The following is an 18964-nucleotide window of genomic DNA, read 5'->3' as shown; positions in this document are numbered from 1 at the left end:
ACAAGCACATGAAATCTCTACAGTTTTTATTTTTATGCCATGTCAAATGTGTGCAAAATTTTCACGGGTTTTCGCAAAGGCTTAGACACTCAAAAACTGCATCATTTTTCTTCATAAACATTGCATTGCCGTGGCAACAGTGTGCGATGAAACTATTGTTGTCCAACCTAATGAGATGGTCCAACCGACATTTGAAGTCAATCGGGTGAACCTTCTCGGACTTGTGGGCAAATGTATGACCCCTGTAAATGTGCACAAATGGTCCAAAGTTGTACTTTCAAATACTCAATACTCACTTTCTGGAAAACTAAATAAAAAGATTTCACTAATGTTTTATCTTAAACATCTTTAGATGAAGCATGCAAAGTTTGAAGACGATCAGATAAATGCTCTAGGAGGAGTTCTTTAAAATATGACCACTATGAAAGCCACAAAAAGTTGTGACAATTCCAATGTAAATTCAAAATGGTTGACTTCAAGTAAGGTTTGGCACATGGCTATAAGATACATTTTTGTAGGTCTTAGGCTGTCACATATACCATCAAATTTTCATAGATGTAGGTGAAACGTACGACCCAGAATCCTTCGTTAAAAAATAATTATGAAATGCAAAGTTTGATGCTCAGCCCCTGTCATATAGTGTTTCGAAAATGTAAAATATGTTCCCCTATTGTTGTCCAACGTGATGAGATGGTACACCTCAAATTTGAAGTCAACCAGGTGAACCATCTCGGACTTGGGGGCAAATGTATGACCCCTGTAAATGTGCACAAATGGTCCAAAGTTGTTCTTTCAAATACTCATTATTCACTTCCTGGACAACGAAATGAAAATATTTCAATAACTTTTCATCTTAAACATCTTTAGATGAAGCATGTAAAATTTGAAGATGGTCGGTTAAATGCTCTAGGAGGAGTTTGTTCAAATATGACCACTATGAAAGTCAGAAAAAGTTGCGACAATTCCAAAGTAAATTCAAAATGGTTGACTTCCTGTAAGGTTTAGCACATGGCTTTCAAAGACAATTTCGTAGGTCTTAGGCTGTAACATATATCCGCAAATTTTCATAGATGAAGGTGAAACGTACAACACAGAATACTTCGTTGAGCAGGAATTATGAAATGCAAAGTCTGATGCTCAGCCTCCGTCATATAGTGTTTGGAAAACGTAAAAAAAATGTCCCTGTTGTTGTCCCATGTGTTGAGATGGTACAACCCAAATTTGAAATCAATCGGGTAAACGATCTCGGACTAGGGGTCATATGTATGAACCCTGTAATTGTGCACAAATGGGCTAACATTCTACTTGAGAATACTCATGACTCACTTCCTGTACTTGTTAGGGCATGGGTACCAAAGACTTTTTGTACGTCTGGGGGTGCTGCACGTCCCTCCCAGTTTTCGTAGCCGTAGGTCAAACATACCTGGACTTTCCTTTGATGAAAAATTCGAGGGGTTGTTAGGGGCCCTGCAGACCCCTTTACATGTTCGGGCATGGGGACCAAATAATTTTTGTAGGTCTGAGGGTGCTATACGTGCCTACCAGTTTTCGTAGCTGGAGGTCAAACTTACCGGGACTTTCCTTTGATGAAACAAATCTAGCGGCTCTCGGGGGCCCTGCAGACCCCTGTACATGTTCGGGCATGGGGACAGAAGTATTGTTGTAGGACTGAGGGTGCTACACGTGCCTCCCACTTTTCATAGATGTATGTCAAATTTACCAGGACTTTTCCTTTGCCTAACCTTGCCAGCACAGTCACGTGGTACAGTACGCGTTGATAACGGCCGCGTGCGCGGCCGTACGCGTTGACAACAGTGCCACGTGACTGTGCTGGCAAGGTTAGTGAGATTGAGGTTTGGAATGAAGGAGGAGTAGTTGCCACGTCCACACCAGTTATATAAGTGACCTCAATAGCTTCCAGATGTGCAACAGGGCGGAGCTACCAACAGTATAAATAGTGGAAGAGCACACAAACAGCTCAGTTACACAACTAGATGGACAGACGCAAAGGACAAAAGAGACATTTCGCCATTCAAAAGAAACTCGCAGCAAAAAGACCAAGAACAGAGGAACAAGAAGAAGAAGAGCAACAGCAGCAGAGTGAGTGCACGCCTCCGTGACTTTCCTTCTTTCGCTGCTCGTGCCCTAATAATAATAATAATAAGAATTTCTACGAAAACAAGCTTTCGCTGCTCGGGCCCTAAATAATAATCCCTACAAAAACAATAGGGACCTCGCAACAGTCGCTGCTCGGGCCCTCATAATAATTTCTACAAAAACAATAGGGACCTCGCAGCGACTGCTGCTCAGCCCTAATACCGTATTGGCCCGAATATAAAACGGCCCTGATTATAAGACGACCCCCTCTTTTTCAAGACTCAAGTTTGAAAAAATTTTTTTTTTGAACACAAAATTAATTTTTATACAGAAAATAATTACAGTACATCTGAAACAAATGAGTATAACAATGTATTTGAGAGAAAAGGCATTTTATTTTACCTCATTCAAATCTTAATATCTGAACATTTAAATATGTAAACTAAAGTGCAATCACATTAGTAAATGAATGGCTTCTGTTTTTTTAAATGTAAATAAACCAAACTTTTGTGATCAAACAACAAAATTGAAATAACTGCATTAACCATCAAAGTGAAGTCTAACTGTAACTAGTCTTGAAACAAATCTAAATAAGGAAAAACATTGCAATAAAATAATGCAAACTGGTTTAACTTGATAGTAGCTGAGATCTATCATGACAGAACATTACTCCTCACAAACAGTTATCTGCCTCGCTGTGCTCAGTGTCCATCCATCCATCCATCCATTATCTCCCGCTTATCCGAAGTCGGGTCGCGGAGGCAGCAGCTTCAGCAGGGAAGCCCAGACTTCCCTCTCCCCAGCAACATCTTCCAGCTCTTCCGGAAGGATCCCAAGGCGTTCCCAGGCAAGCCGGGAGACATAGTCTCTCCAGCGTGTTCTGGGTCGTCCTCGGGGTCTCCTGCCGGTGGGACATGCCCGGAACACCTCACCAGGGAGGCGTCCAGGAGGCATCCTAATCAGATGCCCGAGCCACCTCAACTGGCTCCTCTCGACGCGGAGGAGCAGCGGCTCGACTCTGAGTCCCTCCCGGATGGCCGAACTTCTCACCCTATCTCTAAGGGAGAGCCCAGACACCCTGCGAAGGAAACCCATTTCGGCCGCTTGTATCCGAGATCTTGTTCTTTCGGTCATGACCCACAGCTCATGACCATAGGTGAGAGTAGGAACGTAGATCGACCGGTAAATTGAGAGCTTCGCCTTTCGGCTAAGCTCCTTCTTCACCACGACAGACCAATACAGGGTCCGCATCACAGCAGACGCTGCACCGATCCGCCTGTCGATCTCCCGTTCCATCTTACCCTCACTCGTGAACAAGACCCCAAGATACTTGAACTCCTCCACTTGGGGCAGAATCTCATCCCCGACCTGGAGAGGGCACGCCACCCTTTTCCGACTGAGGACCATGGTCTCAGATTTGGAGGTGCTGATCTTCATTCCGACCGTTTCACACTCGGCTGCGAACCGCTCCAGCGAGAGTTGGAGATCGCGGCTTGAAGAAGCCAACAGTACTACATCATCTGCAAAAAGCAGAGATGCAATACTGAGGCCACCAAACCGGACCCCCTCGACACCTCGGCTGCGCCTAGAAATTCTGTCCATAAAGGTTATGAACAGAATCGGTGACAAAGGGCAGCCTTGGCGGAGTCCAACGCCCACAGGAAACGAATCCGACTTACTGCCGGCAATTCGGACCAAACTCTGGCATCGGTGGTACAGGGACCGGACAGCCCTTATCAGGGGGCTCGGTACCCCGTACTCCCGAAGCACCCCCCACAGAACTCCCCGAGGGACACGGTCGAACGCCTTCTCCAAGTCCACAAAACACATGTAGACCGGTTGGGCAAACTCCCATGCACCCTCGAGGACCCTGCTGAGGGTGTAGAGCTGGTCCACTGTTCCACGGCCAGGACGAAAACCACATTGCTCCTCCTGAATCCGGGATTCGACCTTCCGACGGACCCTCCTCTCCAGCACCCCTGAATAGACCTTGCCGGGGAGGCTGAGGAGTGTGATCCCTCTGTAATTGGAGCACACCCTCCGGTCCCCCTTCTTAAAAAGGGGGACCACCACCCCGGTCTGCCAATCCAGAGGCACTGTCCCCGATGTCCACGCGATGTTGAAGAGACGTGTCAACCATGACAGCCCCTCAACATCCAGAGCCTTTATGAACTCCGGGCGGATCTCATCCACCCCCGGGGCTTTGCCACCGAGGAGCTTTTTGACTACCTCGGTGACTTCAACCCCAGAGATAGGAGAGCCCACTTCAGAGTCTCCAGGCTCTGCTTCCTCAGTGGAAGGCGTGTCGGTGGAATTGAGGAGGTCTTCGAAGTACTCTCCCCACCGACCCACAACGTCCCGAGTTGAGGTCAGCAGCACCCCATCTCCACTATAAACAGTGTTAATGGTGCACTGCTTCCCCCTCCTGAGACGCCGGATGGTGGACCAGAATTTCCTCGAAGCCGTCCGGAAGTCATTTTCCATGGCCTCCCCGAACTCCTCCCACACCCGGGTTTTTGCCTCAGCAACCGCCAGAGCCGCATTCCGCTTGGCCTGCCGGTACCCGTCAGCTGCCTCCGGGGTCCTGCAGGCCAAAAAGGCCCGATAGGACTCCTTCTTCAGCTGGACAGCATCCCTTACCGCTGGTGTCCACCAGCGGGTTCGGGGATTGCCGCCACGACAGGCACCGACCACCTTGCGGCCGCAGCTCCGATCGGCCGCCTCAACAATGGAGGCACGAAACACGGTCCACTCGGACTCGATGTCCCCCGCCTCCCCCGGGACGTGGGAAAAGTTCTGCCAGAGGTGGGAGTTGAAACTCCTTCTGACAGGGGATTCTGCCAGACGTTCCCAGCAAACCCTCACAATACGTTTGGGTCTGCCAGGTCGGACCGGCATCTTCCCCCACCATCGGAGCCAACTCACCACCAGATGGTGATCAGTTGACAGCTCCGCCCCTCTCTTCACCCGAGTGTCCAAAACATGCGGCCGCAAGTCCGATGATACGACTACAAAGTCGATCATCGAACTGCGGCCTAGGGTATCCTGGTGCCAAGTGCACATATGGACACCCTTATGCTTGAACATGGTGTTCGTTATGGACAATCCGTGATGAGCACAGAAGTCCAGTAACCGAACACCGCTCGGGTTCAGATCGGGGGGGCCGTTCCTCCCAATCACACCTCTCCAGGTCTCACTGTCATTGCCCACGTGAGCATTGAAGTCCCCCAGCAGAACGATGGAGTCCCCAGGTGGAGCGCCCTCCAGCACACCCTCCAAGGACTCCAAAAAGGGTGGGTACTCTGCGCTGCCGTTTGGTGCATAAGCACAAACAACAGTCAGGACCCGTCCCCCCACCCTCAGGCGGAGGGAGGCTACCCTCTCGTCCACCGGGGTAAACCCCAATGTACAGGCGCCAAGTATGCCCACACCTGCTCGGCGCCTCTCACCCTGGGCAACTCCAGAGTGGAAGAGTGTCCAACCCCTCTCGAGAGGACTGGGACCAGAACCCAAGCTGTGCGTGGAGGTGAGCCCGACTATATCTAATCGGAACCTCTCAGCCTCACACACCAGCTCAGGCTCCTTCCCTGCCAGAGAGGTGACATTCCATGTCCCAAGAGCTAGTTTTTGCTGCCGGGGATCGGACCGCCAAGGTCCCCGTCTTCCGCCGCCGCCCAGCTCACACGGCACCCGACCCCTTTGGCCCCTCCCACCAGTGGTGAGCCCATGGGAAGGGGGACCCACGTATCCTTTTCGGGCTGAGCCCGGCCGGGCCCCATGGGTGCAGGCCCGGCCACCAGGCGCTCGCCGTCGAGCCCCACCTCCAGGCCTGGCTCCAGAAGGGGGCCCCGGTGACCCGCGTCCGGGCGAGGGAAAACGTGGTCCATTAATTTTTCTCATCATAAGGGGTCATTTTGAGCCGTGCTTAGTCTGGTCCCTCACCTAGGACCTGTTTGCCATGGGTGACCCTACCAGGGGCATAAAGCCCCAGACAACGTAGCTCCTAGGATCATTGGGGCGCGCAAACCCCTCCACCACGATAAGGTGACGGCTCACGGGGGGTGTGCTCAGTGTCGTTGTCCTTAATCCCATCCTCTGGCTCCTCCCATAGCACGTCATCCTCACGTGACAGGGTTTCCTTTGGCCTGCGGAGTCAAGTTCAGCATTCGCTTCAATGATATCTGGCGCCATCAAGCATCGTGAATGGGTATAATGTCTAGACCCCGAATATAAGACTACCCCCACTTTTTCAGTCTTATTTCCATGCAAACAACATTATATTCGGGTCAATGCGGTAATAATAACTTCTACAGAAACAATAGGGACCTCGCAGCGGTCGCTGGTCAGGCCCTAATAATCATCTTGTTAGTTTATTTTTCTGTGCTTACTGCGATGCTTGAATTTGGAGGGGTTGTAGCGAACATGGGGGTCACTCGTAAGAGTGTAAATAGTTGTAGCGGCCGGAGTAATGCCTGCATTACTCCTGCCCGTCTCAAGGGGCACCACGTCAGAGTTTTAGGTTATTTAGAGGGGAATTTGACAAAAAAACTAATTAAATCAGACATAAAATGTGAAGGCGCTACAATAAAATAAGTTGTGAGTTCTTGGAATAAAATAGAGGTTAATACCTTGACCCAAAAACACACAATTCACGCTTGACTTCTATATATGGTCAATGTTTATTGACTACAACTAGGCGAACATACAAGAAAACAGTACGATATGACAAGCCTAAATAAACAAAGAAAAACAAGAAAACAAATATCAAAAATAATAAGGAGGTAGGGGAAGAATGGGACGTCTGACTAGATGAGCGTCAGGACGAATAGAGTCAAGTCGGAGGACTTTATGAAATGCACAAAGTTTGCTAGCGTTCACTACCAATTTTGTATACACCCACTGTGGTAAGCCTCGGCGAGTCACAAAGTAGTCACTTACATTTGCTGAAGCTCACTTGATGAGTGAAGAGGGGAAGGACCTTCACTCATTTCCAGATGAAAGAACAACACAAAAAGGGAAAACTAGGGGAAGGCTGCTTGGTGTGGGACCAAAGCTTGGTTGGGTTCTCATGGAGTCCGGCTGCTGCACGGTGTCGGGCTTCAAAAGGGGGGCAACACTCGCGTGTTGCTTCAGCGTTTGCTGCCCCGCCAGAGTTCGGCGCGTCTACCATGTGTGGTGACGGAGGTTCTGAGATTCAGATTTGCAGCTTTGTGCAAGTCGACCACGGGTGATTTTTAGGCGCGTGGGAGCGCAATCAAAAATGCAGCCAAAAGATTTTTAAAAATTGAGAGGTGAAAGAGAGAGTTTGAGAAGTTTCTTTTGAAAGGAGGATCTTGTGTTTTTGGAGAGGGTCTGAGAGGGCAAAGTTGAGAGAGAGTGAGACAAAGGTCAGGCCTTTTTATCTCCTTAAGAAAAAGGGGAGGAGGCGAGGTGTCCACCACCCCTCCAGCTCAGGTTTCAGGTGAGCCTCGATTCGTGCCAATAAAGTTAGATTTGAGTCTATTGAATTGCCTTGTTTTGGAAACCTTTGTGCATTTCACAATTTGTAACTGGCATCAATCATCATACTTCAGCTGTAAACATCTCATTCTTAATGTGTCTTAAGTTTAGGGGTCAAATATATGAGTTTAACCCAATATGTACACTCTCATAAACCTGACCAGGAAAATGATTATAACCATCGAGAAGTACATTCATCAATGCTAAGTTAACAGGATACACACAGTAAACAATTACGCAATCATACATTGGTGTATGTTTCATTTCAAGGTAATTTAGTTTGACCAAAACACATAGGAATTTTAAAGCTGCAGTTTCCATGTCGACCTCTTGGGGTCAGTCTTTATCCAATACTGTCAATGTTCATCAGGGCTGGCCCCCTGCTGAGCCAAGAGGGACCTCCTGGCTTCCCGCTGGGAAGTCTATTTAAAGGTCGTCCGAATCCAGATCCGTTGTCTGTAGAGGGGGTCCAGGTGACGAAGAGTGGCTCCTTATCAGGAGTTTGTGTCTTCTTGAGTCCTAGCGTGTCTTTGTCAAATTCAATTGCCGGATGGGCCCCTGGTGATTAATTTGTTTTAAAGTGAGGCTGGAGCAGACTTGGGGGCATCTCCTATCTGAATCTTGTCTCCAGCCCCGGAGATGTGGTACACATGAAGGCATATCCGCTACAGGGTGGAGTCGGGCGAAGCGGAGGTCTCAACAACGGACACTGCTCCCCACCAGATGGCTGCACGTTGCGGGAACATGTGTGGAGCCATCTCGCCCGAAGATTGATCGCAAAGCAACACTAGGGACTCAGGGCCGCTAAATGCATTGAAAAATGTCCATAACTGTGTGCTTTAATTCACATAAGTTCTCTCATTTTTGTTTTTTGGGGTTTTTTTTAATCAAAAGATTAATATACTGGAGCTCACGGCTCGCGTTTGTGTACATAGCTCGCGATAGAAATCAATCATTCTCTCAATCAATCAATCAATCAATAAATCAATCACATTTTATTTAGATAGCACTTTTCATACATAAAATGCAACTCAAAGTGCTGTAAAACATCCAAAGCAAAACATAAAAAGAAGATCCGTTCACGCCCTCCCTCCCAACAAACCCAAGACAGATATCCACCAGTACATCAGCACTCACTCACACAAAGTGTACAACCTGATAAAATATGTTAAAAAGACATGACAATGCACAGAGAAACCATATGAGGAAAGTGTACCCAAGGGGAGCTCATCCGCGCTGAGGGGAATGACAGCCCACGGCCACAGGGGTGCCACCACCACACAGATCCCGGCCCGGATTAGACAGGCGGACCCCACACAGAGTGTAGAGGCCGCCGGCCACCCGGACCCAAGGAGTCCCTGCGATGACAGCCCCCACGGAGATAGGGCAAACGCAGACCAACAATAACAATATGGGTTACATTTTCAATATGAGGAATAAAACTGAGCTCAGAGTCAGGAAATGTTCTGCCATCCATGACTTAATATCTAAAATGCAATTTAAAAGGGTATCAATGGGTCCTGTGCCATCAGGAGACACTGCAATATGCAGCTGTGTGTCATCAGCATCGATGTGAAAGCTGATGCCGCGTCCCCTGATGACATCCCCAAGGGGAAGCATGTAAAGATTAAAAAGTAGGGGGCCTAAAATCGAACCTTGGGGAACCCCACATTCAATTTCATGGGTGTTGGAGGAAAAAGTATCCATACTTACAAAGAAACATCGGTCTGTGAGATAGGAATAAAACCAGTTAAAAACAGTACCAGAGATGCCCACTAGATTTTTAAGTCTATTTAATAAAATTTAGTGATCTACTGTATCAAAAGCAGCGCTTAGGTCCAGTAGCACCAAGACTGTGAGTATTCTTACGTCTGCAGTGCACCTAATATCATTTAAAATCTTTAAAAGAGCAGTCTCCGTACTGTGGTTCATCCTAAAACCAGATTGATATTTCTAGAAAATATTATTTGTATTTAAAAAGTGATTTAACTGGAGGAAAACCAGTCCCGTCCACCAGTAAGCGAGTCATCAGGGTATTTCTTCAGACGTGTCAAATCACATGGGTTATGCAGCCAATCAGGTGCCTGTATTGCGAATACATCAGTCATCTGACAATGAGGTCATGGGCACCGGACAGCCTGCTGAAGAGTCTTCACCTGGGATAAGATCAAGGTCGCAACAGCAGGTTAAACATCAGGCACCCAATCCAAGCCGGCAGTAGCAGCGTCATGCATAGCCGCTAAAGCCAGTCCAAAGTCGTAATGTCGCCCCAGCAGGTTTGGAGCTCCGTCAAATAGTCCTTAGTGCAGGGACAGAAGTGTCATTAGAGGGACGTCCACGCCTTAACAAAGCACTTTCAGGTCAGTTGAGGCACATTCAACATCAGGCGCTGCAAGGCACGTTGCAAAACAGTCTGCATCGAGCCATCAGTGTTTTTCAAACGTTTTTGAGTCTAGGCACATTTATATAATGCAGTTGCAATGAGTTGAATGTGTGGGAAGTATGAATTTTGGAAGTGTTGAAAAGCTGAATGTGAGTTGACTTGAATTTGTGGAAATTGGGAAGGTGTAAATGCCAAAAGTTGAATGTGCCAATGAAAATGAATGGTGAATAGTTAATTTTTTGTGGGTTTTTTAAGGGTGAGTTGAATGTGTGGGGAATAGGAATTTGCGGTGTGTTGAAAAGCTTGACCAATATGACTTGAATGAGATGAATGTTGTGAATTGCAAATTGGAATGATGTAAATGTGAATTGTTGAATATGTCAATGGGAATGGATGGTGGATTTTTGTGAGGGGGGGGGGTTACGGGTGAATAAGTTGAATTTTTGGGAAGTAGAAATTTTGGGTGTGATTAAAGTTTATCAATGTGAGTTGAATGACTTAAAAGTTGTGATTTTGAAATTGGATTGGTGTAAATGTTAAAAGTTTAATGTGTCAATGGATTTGAATGGTGAATAGTTTAATCGTTGAATTTTTGTGGGTTTTTTAAGAGTGAATAAGTTGAATTTTTGGGAAGTAGGAATTGTGGGTGTGATGAAAAGCTTTACCAATGTGAGTTGAATCTTGTGAATTTGAAATTTGAATGGTGGAAATGGGAAATATTGAAAGTGCCATTGGAAATGAATGTTTTTTTGGAGGGGTGAAAAATGGGAAATATTGAGGAAATGGTAAATTTGAGGAACGAAAAAAAAATACTATCCCGGAAGGCATGAATTTTCTGAATTTTTTAAAACTTGAATGAAGTCAATCGCATGAAAAATGTGGAAGGAGTCGTACACCGAAAAAGTGGTCGGAATAAATTAGAATAATAACTAGAGAATGCAATTTCTGGAGAAATTGCGTGTGAAGGCGAAGGAAGCTGAATGAAAACAAAGTAATGTGTTGGATTGAAGTTGGATGTAGATGAATGAAGTTGAATAATATTAAATGAATTTGAATGATATTGAATTAAGTGGAATGAAGTTGAATTAAATTGAATGAAAAGGATTAAATTGAAATGAAGTAGAATTAAGTGGAATGAAGTTGAATGATACTGAATGAAGTTGAATGATCCTGAATGAATTTGAATGACCTCTATGAAAAACTTTAGAAGGCGTTGAAATGATACTGAATGTAATTGAATGAAGTTGAATGAATATAGAATAGCCTGGAATGAGGAGGACATAAACAAATCAGAAGGGATGAAAGAAAAGAGGAAGTAAGGAACAAGTAAAAGAAGGAAGTCAGGAAAAAAAGAAGGCAGATAAGGATGGAATGGCTGGGGATCGAACCCACAACCTCTTGTTGGGAAACGACCACTCTACCACTTATCCATGTCACCCCCAATGTGAGAATGTGAGACTAATGACCTGAATTTTGTAAATTTTAAATTGGAATGGTGTAAATGTTGAATGTGCCATTACCGAATGTGACAGGTACTTGGGAGTCACTTTCTGGTCACTTCTGGGTCATTTGGGGTAACTTCCGGGTCACGTGGGTCACTTCCAGGTCACTTTCGGGTCATTTAGGTCAATTATGGGTCATTTGGGTCACTTCTGGTCAATTTCCGGGTCATTTGGGTAACTTCCGGTCCATTTCCGGGTCATTTGGGTTATTTCCAGTTCATTTACGGGTCATTTGGGTCACATCCGGTTCATTTTAGGGTCATTTGGGTCACTTCTGGGTCACTAGGGGTCACTGCCCAAGATGGCCGCCGCACTGGGGAAACCTCGGGGTGAGTATCCCCAGTCTAGCTTATGTCCCTGCCCAAGATGGCCGCCGCACTGGCTTGGGAGACCTCGGGGTGTGTATCCCTAGTCTAGCTAATGTCCCTGCCCAAGATGGCCGCCGCCGCTGATATGTATTGTTCACAATGACATGAAACAACAGATACAGTAAATGGCACATAAAAAAAAACTTGGAATTGACCTGCACTATGAGCATAGCCAAGACTATTTTTACAAAGCTGTCATCTACAGTAGACCGATTCAAAATGCATTTTGGGTGTAAAAACAAACTTCTGAAAACATTGCTGCAGTTGGAAATGTTATGGACATAGAACGCAGATCAGTTGCTGTGTGTCTAACTTAAGATAGTGAGGTTTATAAAGATTCTCCAGCAAAGTGTAGGTTTACTATGACCCTTCGAAACACATCACCGTATTTTCCGGACTATAAGTCGCGCTTTTGCCTGCCTCTGGCTGGGGTATGCAGCCACACACTTAAGAAGCCGAGCACAGAGGAGACAAGGACATAATTATGACCGAATACATAAATACTTTTGGAGACTTGGAAACATTCTACATGGTCGGGATGAATAAAATACTTATTTAATCGATCTACAACCGTTTAGGTGAGTTTAAAGTCATCTTAATTAAATTATGGAATGGACCTAGGACAATCAAAAACATTAAGGCTTTTCTGAATGTCATAGCAAACATCAAGGTATTCTCTCAAACAACATATGGATCTTCATTAAGAAATGTTTTTTTTCTGGAAACAGGTCTTACCACTTGAGAGAGAGAGCTTGACCGAAGAACTTCAGCTCAGCCCTACATTCTCTGCAGGTGCCTTGTGCTACGGCTGGTTGAAAATCCCACCGCGCTGCATGCTGGAACATCCAGATGCTGAGCGAACCCTCAACCATCTTATCTCTGGCTTTGAGAATTTTGAAAAAAAGATCAACTACACCTTTCACAACAAGGCTTACCTACTGCAAGCCTTCACCCATGCTTCCTACCATTACAACACAATCACAGGTGAGACTGCTGCAGAAGATATTTTTTGGGATGTTGTAATCATCAGTATGTCATATGAAAAAGAAATGAACCCATTTAGTGATCTCCAAAATTATATAATAACTTGACTTTATGCAATCAGGGTTTTTGCAGTCAGTCAGCGATCAGTGAGATTGAAAAACCCCGATATTTGATCAGCGATTCGAGTAGAAAATGGCGCAATATACTGTGTCTATTTCAACAACTTGTATATTTTTACTCTGTCAATCCCTGCCATAGCGAAAATACATTGGAAAAAATAATAATTTAAACCCCCAAAAATCATAAAAAAAGAAATTGCTGATAAACATTAAATATAACTTGGAATGTTTTCATGTCTCCTCTGACATGGAAAAAAAAATCATGAATATGATCGCCAGTCATTCAGCTGGCTTTTGCTCAAACTATTGCTATTTTGGTTCAGCAGCTGTAACCAAGTCTTACTTACCAGCCACAAGTTGCTCGCTTCACATTGTGCTCATGTTGAAGTCGATTTGACCACTTTTACCTATCATGTATGCTGTACAGATTGGACAAATTGTATCTAGTTCTTTTTCCTTTTTTTTAATAGAAATAAAAAAGGTTTTCATGCTTTTTACCAGTCAAATAAAACAAACTACACCAATGCTATTACTTTGTGATTGGATGGCCGAGGGCACAGAGGCCTCCAAGTGCAAAGTCTTTTCGCTTACAAGAAACGCGACAAGGCTAAAAAGATTATCTTTGGGCTCACACATACAGGATGGTTGCACAGAACGACTCCGGGCTGAACAAGGTTGTGTTTGCTGTTATATCTTATTTCGGGCGTGCAAGAAATGACGTCATTGATAGATCACGCAAATTACATTACAGTTGAACATTGATTTTACATGAAATGCAAAATATCGACCAACTCTGATCCCTGCAATCATATCATTGTAAAGTCTAATAAAAATGGGGACATTAGGGCTGCTAAAATTAGTCCACTAGTCACGATGACGCGGTCGATCAAAATCATTGACAATTTAATATTCAATAGTTGTTTATTTATGTATTTGCTTATTTGTCACTTTCTTTTTCTCTCAAAACTGCCTCATTTCGCCCTTCTCTCGCTGTAACCTTTGTCTGTGACGCACATGTGCAGTAGTGGTAATCCGGGTCATCCGTGACGTTAACAGAAACGTGGTTAATGCAGTGTCATGGCTAACGCATGTGAAAGGTTCAGCGGGAACTACCAGAAGATTTCATATTCTCATTTGAACAAGTTAATGGATGTCATAATGGACGATACATGGCCGTGGAGGCTTTTCTGCGAGATTGCAGAAGAAGGTCTATTGAGCACAGGGTCTGAATACTTATGACCATATGACATTTCAGCTTTTCTTTTTTAATAAACATGCTAAAATGTCTACATTTCAGTTTTTTCTGTCAAGATGGGATACTGAGTGTACATTAAAGCGAAAACTTTTTTGATTTGGGCAAATGGCTGCAATGACACAGAAAGTGAAAAATTTCAAGGGATCTGAATACTTTCCATACCCACTGTATATTGACATTGAATTATTGCCCAACCCTAGCATATATTATCTGTGAATGAACATAGTTAGAAAACAAAATGTATTGGCCTCCATTCACTGCTAGCGAAGAAACATCACACATTTTCTTAAGAGAAAACATCTTGGGCGTTTCAGAGTTTGTGTTTATTTTTAGACCTTCAAAGACAAGTTTTCTTAAACAGTGTGTGGCAACGGCAGCAGCGTTTTACAAAATGAAACGCTTTAGGTAACTTAATTTTCAATGTCTTCTGATGAACCAGCCAAAGTTTTAAGTACATTAGATAACTGTAAATTTATTTTGGGAGTTCAATAAAATATATAACCTTTAAAAGGTGGAAAATTGGACAAATTTGAAAATAAAATTAAAAATGGTGCTGCAATCAGTCCCAGCAAGAGATGCACCCAACCCATGTTGATGCTCTTGTGTACTGCACATAAATTTGGTGTATGAGTCCATTGTCAATTAATATAAATATTAGTATTGCAAATCTAATCATGTTCATGGTAAGGCTGAAAGAGACTTGAAACCTGGTGACGTCCCTGGTTCATAATGAAGAAGTTCACAATGTGATGAAAGGTTTATGAGGCAAAAAGCTCATTCCCATCATCATGTGCCTAAATGGCCACCCAGTAGGCGATTCAAAATGGTAATTTTGTCCAGTAGCCATATTTAAAGCCCTTGTGTAGCCCCACCAATGGCATGGGTGCCTTCAGACACTCTAAATCAGGGGTGGGCAATTCCAGTCCTCGAGGGCCTAGAAAACATGCAGCATACCGGCCCTCGAGGACCGGAATTGCCCACCCCTGCATTATCTGCTTCGATGTTGCAAAGACATAGTAGAGTTCCCAAATATCATGATAAATCAGTTGAAACACCACAATACAAAACAAACAAGATATGGACCCCAAAAATGTCCCCAAAAAGTATTGTGTCATTTAAAAAAAAAACACTTTTAAACAGAGCTGGGCACTTGACCCTTTTTTGACAGTCCATCCTCCATCAGTGACCTGGGTACCCTTCCGGCCTCATCCCTCCATTCTTATTCAAATAAATTATCACCCCCCCAACCCCGTTTGTCCTTGCATTCCGTCAGTACGCCCGACACCCAACCCACACCCCGCCGCAAAAAAAACCCAAAAAACAAACTCTGTGCACTCAGAACCATTATTTAAAGATAATTTCCTGTGTGCATCCACTTCCCGGCTGGGTGCATCGTGAATGGATTGAAATCTTTACAATTGTTTAACACTAGAAGTACGAGAGCTTTTCAAACTTTGATGTGTTATTACTCTACGTATATATTTAATATGCTCCTGGACTCTTGACCTTTCCTATTTCTGTATATATTTCATTACCATGGTGCAATTTCATGGTATTAAACAATACAAAATACTTTTTTATAGCCATCGGCGTACCAGTTAATTTGACGGTACACACGTTGGGCTGGGACCGCGCCGCCAGGTTTCTATTGCGACCTTCGGTTGCATTGAGAAACTCTGCAGGTCACCATGATCGATTAACAATTTGTTTTAAAAAAAGAGCCGTTACATCTGCTTCAAAATACTGACGAGTCTCAGGATGAATTGCTCGGCTCACACACAGGAGGAGGAGTAAGAGGAGCATGTTGTAAAATAGGCTGTAGATGTGATCGTTGTGGCGTGGCTAGTGCATGCCAGACAATCGAAATAAATAAAATAATGAGCTTATGTGGTGCTTGTTGACATTATTCCCCCATGGAGAAAACAAGTTCTGAGGTGCAATCCTGACAGAGTTGTTTTGTGCGCCTTACTAAGGATTTACTTCGTATTTTTCAAAGTGAAGTGCAGTGAAGTCAAATTGACGGGTCTTGTACTTCTTGTAGTGTCAAAATCTTGTTACTCCTAGTGTTAATCAAGATTCCTAGTGTTAATCAAGATAGCATTTAGCTGCAACACCAGCCCGTCATGATGTGATGAAGGTGATGATGATGATGATGATGATGACTGGAGCAAAACAGGGGACATCAACAGAATATTTAAGATTCAGTAATAATGCAATACTATTGCGCTTTATTGCAAACCCTTTGCGTTTTAACTTAAGACGTTTTCATTTTTTATAAAATAATTATTGCAAAATAATGCAAGGTTATTTTAAGAGGAAACAAAGACTTCCACTTCCGGGTCGTTTAAATGTGTACGCTGGTAGAGATTTTTACAGTCTAAACGTGTCCCCACACAAGGACATACTTTGCAAGCAAAGGGATAAGGTACTACATGTGAACAGTTAGTTAACAAAACAATTCGCGACAACACACACAAGACAGGCTGGTCATGTTTCTGTCAGTGAGGTGAAATGGCTGACTCCTGTGGCATTATCCATGGTATTACATGTGTTGAACCACTAGAGGGCAGAATATGCATGTGCAATGTGACTACTGGTAAGCATATGAAAAGCGTTGTGCAGGCAATTGATGAATCTCTGTAGAGGAGAACATGCAGTGAGCGCTGTATGTCCTGTTGAAAAATCTCCTGCGCAGTTGGGTAACTAGTGGCGCATTTGAAGTGTTCTGAGGCATTTTTTGTTGTTTGCCCATTTCTCTGAGTCGGTTGAAATTAACTTTGGCCGCCTCGTGACCACGTCACACGCATGAGGGACGATTAGTGGGTCGGACTAAACTCCACCTCTGCCCTTTGCTTAGTCCGATCCTTTTATAAAACTTACCGTCCCTCGTCCTGCGTCCCAAAAATGGGCGTCCGTCCGAGATGGCGGGGCGGAACGCTCCGGCCCCGGGACGGACTGCCCAGTTCTGCTTTTAAAGGGTTAATATCTCTGAAAATAGTACACCTGTGCTATTTTTAAGAATACAGAGAAAAAGCTATTTACAGGTCTGTCTGTACCTATCTTAAAACAAAAGATGAGGGCCTCCAAAAACAGTTTGACCAAGGAGGCTCAAACTTCGGATTCTTTCATTGGAAATAAGGCACTAATATAATAAACATCAGGCAAATTGAAGAGTTGTCACTAGGGAGGGTGTGTGACTTTGCATGGACTGACCCTGTTTGTATTTATTTCACCCATGCATATGTAGCTGTCCTTTACTCTTCAGATTGTTACCAACGGTTGGAGTTCCTTGGTGATGCAATTCTTGACTACCTCATTACAAAGCACCTTTATGAAGACCCTCGGCAGCACTCACCTGGTGTATTGACTGATCTACGCTCTGCACTTGTCAATAACACCATCTTTGCCTCTCTGGCTGTGAAGTATGACTACCACAAGTACTTCAAAGCTATATCACCTGAACTTTTCCATGTTATTGATGACTTTGTGCAGTTTCAACTGGAAAAGAATGAGATGCAAGGCATGGACTCTGAGGTAAGTGCTGTTATGGAGTGTCTAGAATACAACTTGAAAGGAGGCAAAACATCTCAATTGAGCTATTGTAATAAATCTAGAATAGGATCCATCCGCTCATCATGCTGGAGAGAATACTAGTATGTAATCTTGCTCAATCATTTTTTTTCCTAAGGATCAGTGTCTAGACTCACCAGAATGCTTTACAAAATATATTACAGCAGCTGCGTTTTTTGGCTGCACCAACAATGTTTCATTTAGTATAAATTTAGCTCTAATCAGATTAGTAAAACCAAGTTTAAAATGATTTAATCCGGGTATAAAATTAAACAGAGCTCTGTCGCACTATTTAAAATGAATCTCAGTTTAATAAAACTGAGTTTAACCCATTAATACAATACCTGCAAGTGTGTGCGCACATAGCGAATATTGTTTTTTTTCATCCGGGTTCATTCGATGTTGCAAAGACATTTGCCAGACACTTGCAAACAGTGTTTCATGTTGCCATCAAATTTTGAGAGCCCTGATGGGTGAGCAGCGTTCTGCGCATACTCACACACACGCAGACCTTCACCGCACAGTGAGATATGGGCTTACATTGTTACTAGCTAGCAAAAACATTAGCCTAACGTTATTTGTTAACTTGATAGGCAACGTTATAATGGCTCAGCCGAGAAGCGTAAACGTTTCCCTCTTTGACATCAACTTGTGACCGAATTAATGGAGCAAATAGAAGACAAGAAAACAGAAAACAGCACAGTGAAAAAGCCAGCCGACAGCACCAACAGCCAGACAGTTATTCCAGATCAACCAGAGTGAAAGAGATGTCGCTCAATTAAAGCTTGCTGGAAAAACCTCAAAACAAAAGCCGCAGTTGTAGCATCGGAGGAACAGCTGCATTCTGTCACTGTCATGTATGACAGTTGATCCGGCCTTCCTGTTTAGCTCCAAAATTTATAAATAAACCATTATATCACAAAAAACTCCTCTTCCTCAATAAATTCAATAGGATTGAGTCATTCTATCATTTTTTTTTCGAAATTTTTTTTCTTTTTTCTTTTCTATAAACATAAGATACGCAGCCATTGTTACAGTTAAACCATCGCAACTATCACTTTAAAATTAATTCTCAATCACAGTTTAAATGGGATTTTTAAAGTTCTGGTGCAACAGAATTCAATTTAAACTTGGTTGCCACACTGTGTCGTATGTTAGTTTTTGTTGATTATGGCGGTGCCATGTGG

General features: G+C 44.0%; 1 protein-coding gene across 4 annotated transcripts in view; it reads left to right on the top strand.

The window, feature by feature from the left end:
* The window catches only part of dicer1 (dicer 1, ribonuclease type III), a 278919-nt gene that overhangs the window by 238855 nt on the left and 21100 nt on the right, over positions 1–18964 (top strand). For 3 of the 4 annotated variants that reach the window (XM_086050634.1, XM_086050636.1, XM_086050632.1), the window contains 2 exons: positions 12578–12833; positions 17455–17741. In XM_086050634.1, the coding sequence (XP_085906760.1) occupies positions 12578–12833; positions 17455–17741 (543 nt within the window). The remainder of the gene's footprint in view (positions 1–12577; positions 12834–17454; positions 17742–18964) is intronic. The other variant, XM_086050635.1, reaches the window with a different exon arrangement.

Source organism: Filicampus tigris, chromosome 13 (genome assembly GCF_054856515.1).
Source record: "Filicampus tigris isolate MCC_2025a chromosome 13, RoL_Ftig_1.0, whole genome shotgun sequence".
Taxonomy (NCBI): domain Eukaryota; kingdom Metazoa; phylum Chordata; class Actinopteri; order Syngnathiformes; family Syngnathidae; genus Filicampus; species Filicampus tigris.
This window is presented reverse-complemented; position numbering and strand designations above follow the sequence as displayed.